The 9943-nt window shown below is 41.1% G+C and overlaps 1 protein-coding gene across 1 annotated transcript in view; it reads right to left on the minus strand.

Annotated features, from left to right (window-relative positions):
- ATP8A2 (ATPase, aminophospholipid transporter, class I, type 8A, member 2) overlaps positions 1-9943 on the minus strand; it is a 727934-nt gene that overhangs the window by 488826 nt on the left and 229165 nt on the right. Inside the window, exon 24 of the mRNA XM_006831949.1 lies at positions 5833-5897. Within this exon, the coding sequence (XP_006832012.1) occupies positions 5833-5897 (65 nt within the window). The remainder of the gene's footprint in view (positions 1-5832; positions 5898-9943) is intronic.

Below are 9943 nucleotides of genomic sequence, written 5' to 3' on the forward strand. Positions count from 1 at the left end.
GAGCACTCTAGTACATTTTAAACTTTAGGTCTAAGCAATGAAGGTAGGAATACCTAAGGTATCCAAAATATATATAATGTTAGTGGCAAATGAATTCGCTCAGTTGGAGCAACATAAATTCCAGTATGTTTACCATTTACATTTAAGGAGAAGACTGGATAAAGGAGTTGAGTTTGAGATTGCTTACGAAGTCAAGAGCTTAACTACTGAAAGCAGAGTAACCCTGCTCACATGGGACCATGTTCTAACTTACAGGCTAAGTATTGATTTTGTCTACCAGAGAAGTTTTCTTTTTCAGCACATAGTTCAGTCACACATTCCAGATTGTTTTTCTAGTGAAAAATTGATAATGAGATACAGTTATCCAAACACAAGAAGAATCAGGGACTGAAATTACAGTTCACGGCTCACTCGCCCAAACTGAGTAGCCATCGATTCTAGAAGTTATCCATTATGCCACCTTTTATGAAGGCTTCATTTTTGCTATGCTGTTGTTGTTGTTGTTAAGTGACATTGAGTTCATTCTGACTCACAGCAACACAATATAAGATTTCCGAGGAGCAGCTGGTAGGTTTGAACTACCAATCTTGCGATTCAAGCTGACCTTGCTGTACAGTGCTTATCCTAGAGCACCACCCATATAGTACCTTCAAATTCAGAACATAATAAATTTCATGTCCACTCAGAGGATTTCATCTCTATATACCCACAGTTCCCATCTTCATATCACATGCACAAAATGGGATTAGCTATTTTCACTGATTAGCAAAGAAATTATAGTGAAAGGGTTGAACAGATCCCAGTGATACATACGGTGGAATTTCAGACAGTTCTATCAAAAAGGATGGTATGTATATACTTATTAACTAGAGAGAATTTTTGTTAAGACATGAAAAAATAAGCTAACCTGAAATGACTGTGTATAGTTCTGTTTTTGAAAAAACATGACTATACATACATGCACACGTTTCCACTTTTCCCAGAAAAATGTGCCTAGACTCTGCACCAAAATGTTCATTAGAGTTCTTTGGGTAGTGAATTCTAAATCATTTCCTTTTTGTTTGGTTTGGTGTGTTTGTTTGTCATTTTCATGTATCTTTTCCTACATTAAATGGACGAGACAATTTTCAAAAGGGGAAGAGGAGCAAATAAGGTTCAAGATGATTAGATTGCTAGAAACTCTAAATTATCCTCAGAACAGAGCTTGGTGATTATAATCCCATTAATCAAGTGAACCACATCAAAACTTCTATCTTAGCTACATCTTGGAAGTCATTTCAAATGAAACATACCCAGGTCTATATAAGTTACCTTAGAAAGGGACAACAGTGCTGAGAAACTTGACTACCGAATAAACTTCAATAATGACGGAATTTGACAAGCTAATGGCTCTGATGTATCATTTTTCTCTTACAATAACCTGGCTCTGCTGGCATGGTAACATAGGTTGTTATCCTAGCCTAAGAACCACCATTATTGTGAGCAATAAACATTTCTTATGACATGCCTTTATGATACACCATGCCATTGTTGATTTTCTTTACTGACGAAGGCAGCAGTGATAAATCCACCACCATCAAATTCCCTAACTGGTACATCCCTAGGGTCTCTCTCTGCTTTTGATGCAAAGACACAATTAGCACTAAACAAACCCCTCTGAAAGGAACTCTGGTAGTGTAGTGGTTATGATTCAGGCTGTTAATCTCAGGGTCAGCAGTTCGAAACTACCAGCTGTTCCATGGGAGAAAGATGAGGCTTTCTGCTCCCGTAAAGATTTACAGCCTCTGAAGGCCCTACACAGAGTCACTATGAGTCGGGAGCCAACAGCACAGCATATAACCACCAACTACCAACAAACACCTCTGAGAGCATCACTCAAAGTTTGAATCCATAGCACAAACATAAATAAGCCCATTAGAGTGGGGATGATTTCTTAAGCAACTACTTACTGTAGGTCAAAAAAAAAAGCAAGGCCACCTCTGTAGTTTTCTTTTTAGTGTGATAGATGATACTGGATTTAGTATATTACGTTTAAAGTTCTGACTGATCCAATTATTTCAAGGTCCTCAGTAACAAACGTGTTGGATGAAGTACAACCAGCATGCTCCTGAGAAGTGAGGATGGTAAGACATCATCTCACATACTTTGAGCATGCTGTTTGAAGGGACCGGTCCCTGGAGAAGGACATCATGTTTGGGAAAGTGGACAACTGGTGAAAATCAGGACCCTCAACAACACAGGTTAGCATAGACTGCGACAAATAAGCCCAAACAAACAGATGGCCTGTGAAGGTGGCCAGGGGCCATATTTCAATCTGTCATACATACAATTGCTGTGAGTCAGAATGAACTCAATAGCACCTTTGACAACACAACAACAACAACATATTATCACGGCTAAGAATCTAAGATGTCATATTCACTTAAGGCGAGTTCCTTGGTCAATGACAACAGTTAGTGTGTAGCCTTGAGATTTTAACAGATTGAGCTATCACAATCACTGGGTGACTGTATCATCTCATCAAGTGAAGCTCCAACCAGGAGACATGCCAAACACTGCCATAGTCTTCTTGTCTGTGCCTACCCGACTGGTGTCTTCCTCGAGTCACATTTTCTGTATAGCAATTCTTTTAAACGAGCATCTTGTGAAAACTGTTTAACCAAAACTAAATAAGAGTCCATAAATCCACTTAACTAAAACACACATATCGCATATTTCATAACGGGCTGAAAGTGAACAAGCGGGAGAGTCCCAGAAGCAATCGTCTTCCTTCTGGAAACGTCACTCATTTCTCTTCCCTTCCAGCCACTCTTCCAACAACAACAACAACATACTGGAAGTAAGGACTGGGTGGATTAGTAGTAATTCATATGTTGTTATCAATAAAGTTGCATTTCTCTGTACTTTTTTTAGCCTGAAAAAAAAAAGAAAATGATATTCTTTTCTTCCATAACCTAAATGAATCTACTGTGGATGATCCTTTGTCTTTGTTCCCAAGACTCCTGGTCTTGCCTACATCACAAACACAGATTAGATTTACTTTGACAACGGTCAAAAGCTCCAAACAGTAAGATGAACCCTAATCACGTAAAAGCACTTAGAACCCTAACGCAGACACAATGATTGGTCAAGTGTAGGTGATAAGAGCATGCGTGGGGCCTTTGAAATAAGTCTCTGACTCCTCCTGCTTCTGTGAGAAGGAGTTGTGAGGGAAGACGTACCCAGTCCTTCCATATCTTGAGTCGTTTCCCTGGTCTATTTCTTCTTTGCTTCATCATCAGAGCCCTGAAACCTGAAAGGCTCAATCAACATGGGAGCACAACTAGGGATTTAATGTGTACCTAATGTACAGGCCTCTCAGAATTCTGTGCTTATGCCACCCCTATTAATTTTAATGAGAACAGAAATCTCTTGAATGTCACTTTAGAAAAAATAAAAATAAAGAAACGTCCTCAGTAGACAGAACTATGGAGTACTCCCATTGAGTCGTGAAAAGAGAAAGTGCACAGAAACAGTTTCCTATGCTCAGTAGTCACGGAATCTATTAAACTATAAAAGGCAAAGTTCCAAAGATGGTTAAGGAAAAGAAATCCCTCACAGGCTACCGAGGGAGGGAAGGCATGCACCTTTTCAGTGTGACATGACAAAACCATTCCTTGGTGACGTTCAACACTGAAACAGATCTAAGTAATCTGAAAACCAACTTTAATATGGCAACTCTCACTGTGCCATGAAGCATTCAGGCCCATCTGCGGGAGTCAGGAGAATACCTGCTTTATAGACAAAGGGAGGATCCCTTGAGTTGTTTCAGAAAAATGGGGTTTATCTTGAGGTTGAAGATGCCTTGGATCTGGAAAACCACGAGGAAGCAAAGACACCCTAGGACCCATCCTCTCTGGGTGTGCTCACTGACCGTGTGGACGGTTCAAGATTCCAGACATCCCCTCCTTTTCTCCACCAACCCTTTGTTCACTCGGTTCCTAATCTCTCATAGCTTCAACTTGCATTTGGGCCATCATGTCTACCCTCACCTATTAGCTCAGAATGAAAAGGACCTTTAAACCTAAGTTCTTACTGATCACTGAAAAATTCTTCTAAGCTTGCTCATTCATTCAAATATTTCCTGAGAAGCTAGTGTGTGTCCCGTTAAAATGAGAAACATTTACCAGATGAAGACAGACAAATGAAGTATCTGAAATGATGGCAAGTGCTAGAGGAAGAACACGGGTAAGTGTGGTGTTAGGCGGAGAGGAACTCTTGGGTAGAGGAGAGGTCTCTTTGGTGTCATGGACTCAGGTGAGAGGGAGAGCCCAGGAGATAAAGGAGGCACCGAAAGTGGTGGGTTCCTTGCAAGGGCTAATCGGAGCGAGCAGTCACAGAATACTGAGATGGACCCTGTGGAACTCAAACCAGAGAACAGTACCAGGCTGCTGGTGGTTAGCAGGCCCTGAGCACACGAAGCTGGTGGGTTCTCTTTCTGACTCCTGCCCGTGGACTTGTGGAGAGATACAGTGTGTCATGTTCTTCATATGAGGATGTGTGGCCTGGTCAGTTTGCAAGCATGGACATATCTGGACTAGATGACCTCCATTTAACTAACCCTGTTGTCCACTGCAGAACCAGCATTGAGTGAGCGAGCGACTGTCGGTGTTTGTCACTCAAGGGTCTCTTGCTACAACTCCCCAGACATGGAATCTGGTGAGTTCAGCTCATCTTTTCACAGGAGGCCACTTATAAGTTGCCCTCAGGTCAGCTCCCACCAATGGGGTCATCACTGGCTTTAAACCACTAGGGGGTCCTTACAGGTTTCTGAAATACTTAGAAAGCCAGGCTCTTCAATTCTCCATGAGCTCAGGGTATTGGCATGTTGGAGGATTAAGTACATATATATGTCATTACCATAAAATTTAGACAATTCTTAACACATGAGTCTTACCCTTATGTTAAGGAATCAACTAGGAAAAAATAAACCCAACAAGCTTCCGTATTAGCCTATAATGAAGTTCACCAATCACTAAAACACCACACCAAACCTGTTACTGTTGAGTTGATTTGAACTCAGGATCACCTGAGTGAAATAGAGAAACCTGGTGTGGCACTGTAGGATAAGCATTGGACTGCTAACCGCAAGGTTGGCAGTTCAAACCCACCAGCCACTCCTCAGAAACCCTATATAGGGTCGCTATGAGTCAGATAGCATAGTGGTTATGAATCGGGCTGCGAACCTTAAGGTCAGCAGTTCGAAACTACCAGCTGCTCCGCGGGAGAAAGATGAAGCATTCTGCTCCCGTAAAGATTTACAGCCTAGGAAACCCTGTACAGGGTCGCTATGAGTCGGTTCCAACTCCACGGCACATCACCACCACCACCACCACCATGATTCAGAACCGACTCAATGGCATTTTATAAAAACAACTTAGTATACATCATAATGCAGTTGTTAAGTGCTGTCGAGTCGATTCCTACTCAGAGCGACCCTGCATTATAGGGTTCCCAAGGAGCGGCTGGTAAGTTTGAACTGCCAACCTTGCAGTTCAAATGGATCTTGCAGTCCAGTGCTTATCCTACAGTGCCACACCAGGACTCCATATCATAATGGAACTTATTAAACTTAATCATATTTCAAACTTAATAATTCAGGTTAAACTAGGTTAAAAGAAAACCATCCCCTAGTTCCATGCACACCCTTAGATGAGTGAAATATAATACCAGCAGGAAACAGTATGATAAGCTCACTATTTCATATTTGATTTTCAATGATATTAGAAGCATAGCAACAAATACATAGTTTATTAAGATTGTATCAAATACTATTTTTGCCAAAATACTTACATCCAAAGACTCTTCCTTCAGTAGGATGAGGGCCATGTTCTGGGACACCAAGCGGCAGGAATATCCTAAACCAGAGGAAGGACACCACACATGAATTGATCCCCCCTTCCACGGGCTCCTCATTGTTCAGTTAACTGTTTGATTTCAGTCTCCATTCTTAAACACACAGCCTGAGCATTTCCAAGCCTATGAAGTCATCACAGGAATTGGGCAAGAGTGAGGGGCAGGAAATGTAAACTCAGAGTGATTTCTATTCTGCCAAACAGCTTGAACAGAACTGGGTGGGGTGGTCAATGTAACTAATGACTAAGTAAGTACTTGTCAATTTTCTGTGGATTGTTCTTTATCCTTCTTAGCCTCAGATCATTAGGATAAGCCTTGGATTACCTATAATAGCAGCAGAAAGCTTTAAGAAGACAAATGGAAGCTAGGGTTGTACCTAAACCAATTACAAATGGTACCTGTCGTGATAGCAAGCTCTTTCCTTTATTTTAAAAATAGTAGGTGATTTTCTCACAACAGACACCAAAGGAATATTAACTGTACTTGAGGGAATGACTTTTCCTTGCATAGGTCAAACTTATTCCCATTCAAAGAATTAAATTGTGTTGAAAAAAGAAAAGGGTTGTTTGAAAGAAAACTATCTCAAATACCAATTCTTTCTTATTAATGGTTTCCATTGTAATTTTTAATAAAGTTTTCTCTATAGGATAACCAGGAGCCCCGGTGTGGTGATGTTGGATAAGCACTGAACTGCTAGCTGCAAGAGTGGTGTTCAAATCCATCAGCCACTCCTCAGAAACCCTACATGGGATCGCTATGTGTCAGAACGGACTCGACTGCACTTAACAACAACAACATGATATAACCATACAAGTCCTTTCTGCTTTTCCTCATACTAGATTAACCTGTCCAAGATGACCTCTCCTGGCCAAGTTTTGTGGTCCACTCAGACAGATGGAGCCATCTGGTGCTTAGAGGCCCAGAGATTAATAAGGGACGGGGCCTCTCCTTACATCTCCCCACTCAAATCCATGCGCAAGTGAGGTTCCAGGAAACCCAAGAGCGGAGGTTTCCTGCTGGGACTCTAATCATTATTTCCAATCATCCTACACCATCTCACTAGCCTTTGACAAAGATGGGATCAACTGATCAACTGAGTGGTTCTTGCCAAACCCCATCTCAGTTTATCTCCTTTAGAAAAATCAAGCAAAGAATCCTTCCACCAAGAAAGTAAGCCCTCACGATCAGTTTCTTCTCAGCACTTTAATAAGACGATGGATCCGTGATTATAGAAAAAATGAAACAAATCAGCAGCAAGTAGAATTCCAGCCTTGGATCAACTATGTGATTTCAAAACCCCGTGCTGTCCAGAGGATACCAAGTTATCAAGACCCTGTTGGGCAGCATGGAGTTCTCCTGAGAGTTGCCAAAACCGTCAGCCTTTAAGGAAGCACACTGCCTCGCTTCCTCTTACAGAGCTGCTGGTGGGTTCAAACCTCCAACCTTGCAGTCAACGTCCCAACTGCTAATCCACTTTGCCACCAGGGCTCCTTACTGCCACCAGGCTCCTAACTACAAAAAGAGATCGGTGTTTTGTGCTCATTCCTTCCCTGAAGGCTGTTGTTGTTGAGTGCGGTCAAGTTGATTCTAACCCATAGCGAGGGTTTCCCAGGAGCAGCTGATGTTATACTCGTTTATCTTTCAAAGATCCTTCCTTCTTATTGTTGTTGTTGTTGTTAGGTGCCATCAAGTCAGTACCAACTCATAGTGACCCTATGCACAATAAAACGAAACACTGCCTGACCCTGGGCCAACCTCAAAATTGTTGCCACGCTTGAGCACATTGATGCTGCCACTTTGCCAATCCATCTCGCTGCAGGTCTTCCTCTTTTTTTTCTTACTTTCCACCTTACCTTCTAGAAAGCCAAAAATAGAATTCAAGACAGACAAAAACTGAGATCAAGAAAAACCTAAGATTTTTAATCATTTTTGGGGGGGAACTGCACAGTCTATCTTTCACTAATCGTTGTCATTTGAGAAGACTGGCTTGTTAAATACAAGGACCTCTGGTGCTGCAAGTTCGGCAGTTCAAACCCACCAGCTGCTCTTCAAGAGAAAGAGGAGGCTTTCTGCTCCCATAAAGATTTACAGCTTCTGAAACCCTATATAAGGTCACTATGAGTCAGAATTTGCTCAGTGGCAGTGAGTAATCTGCAAATAATCTCAGGGCACAAAGTTTTAAGCACAAAATGACAGTTTTTAATCCAAATGTTACTTTTTCTTTCTTAAAAGCAACACCATGGGAATATGAGGGGGCTTCAAAAAGTCGGTGGGAAATTCCATTATCTTTGAATTTCATTTTGTCACTAACTTTCAGAAGCCCCCTCCATAGACTCCAGGCTGTTAACAAGAGTTATCTTAAAGAAATGAGATCATTTCTCTTATTAAAAAGCAACCATATGTTATTTTGAAACAAGAGCTAACTGAATAATTGAAAATCACAACACCACAGGGTCAGATGTCTGGTAAGTATTTAAGGTCCCCTCACTGTCCCCCACCCTCCCACCAAAACAACTCCAGAATAAACCCACCAGCAGGCAAACATGAAACAATTCTCGATACATTCTCAAAGTTGTTCTTTATAAATTCTGTATTTTAAAAATAGTGGTGAAAATCTTCACCCAATTCACACACACACACACACCAAAAAAAAAAAAAAGTTAGAAAAAAAATAGCAATGAATAAAGATGAAGTTTCCCAAAATGCCTTTAAAAGCTGTAAGAGTAGAACTGAAATCCTGGTTCTTTGTTTCTTATTAAAATTCTACAAATGTATTCTTCCTGTACCCTCTTAGCTTAGGCCCAAAAGGGAGGTCTACATTTTATTTTCAGTTACGAAAGGGGATATTGCACTTTAATTATTCGCCTCCATGTTGGGCTTGCTCTCCCCAGAGACCTGCCTACAACTTTATGCAGTATTAGGTGGTTACAAATTCAGTATAACTAATGCAAAAAGATTTGCTGGTCGTTTTTTGATTTAAACAACAGCTGCAGAAATGAGCTATAAACCCGACCTTCCTGCTTTACTTTATATTTCTCAATGCAAGAAAAAGGTCATTTGACAAGTGGAGCCGTACAATGATTTTATGGAAAAACTCTTTAGTGTTTTCCTAGCTATGGCAGGAGGAAGGGCAATAAATAAATCTACTGACACATTCATGCACTGAACTATGAGGGGGCTTCAAAAAAGTTCATGGAAAAATTCCATTCTCTTTTAATTCTGTTTTTCTACCACCTTTCAGAAACCCCTGCATATACACAACTAGCGGATTCTAGGAAGAAGCCAGACTTACTGGTTGTGTGTTGTTTGGCTGGGATTTCTAATTTGGGGACAGGAAGGAAGATTTTGCTAAGTGAATTATCACCCAGAGCAAAGACAGGAGACGGGCCATGGAACATAGGCCATTGTGACTTCACTAAGGTGGCGGATTAAATGATGATGTCACCCAAGTTCCATGTGCTTCATTTCTCGTGTTTGTGGATAAAATGAGATCAACTCTTGGAAAAGAGCCAGGTGTGAAATGTGCACACACACTTGTAAAACGAGGTCCCCACCTTTCCATCTTGCAATCTAACAAGACGATTATCAAATGACTGAGCAGAATGCCTCTAGGGCTTTTGGGTTTCTTTTGTTTTTACTACATCTATAAAAACGGTGAGGCTTTCTACCACATGAGTGTAACTGACATTCAAAGAAAGCAAAATATTCTCAAATCTACACACTTAAAGCAGAACTTGGTTTTAAGACAATAAAGTAATTTTTACACTAGACAATGCTGCCGAACCAAATCTCCCAATCTCTCAGCTAGCGCCATGTTTTTGCTGTTGGGTGTTGTCAACTCAATACCGACTTACAGCGCCCTCTGGTGTGACAGAGCAGAACTGCCCTACAGGGTTTCCTAGGCTGTCATCTATTGTGTCACTATATACTCGTATATACTCTTATAGATCATCCACTCACAGCGCCCCCTGGTGTAACAGAGGAGAGCTGCCCCACAGGGTTTCCTAGGCTGTCATCTATTGTGTCAACTATATACTCATATATACTC

This window comes from Chrysochloris asiatica, unplaced genomic scaffold (assembly GCF_000296735.1).
Source record: "Chrysochloris asiatica unplaced genomic scaffold, ChrAsi1.0 scaffold00005, whole genome shotgun sequence".
NCBI classification, from domain to species: domain Eukaryota; kingdom Metazoa; phylum Chordata; class Mammalia; order Afrosoricida; family Chrysochloridae; genus Chrysochloris; species Chrysochloris asiatica.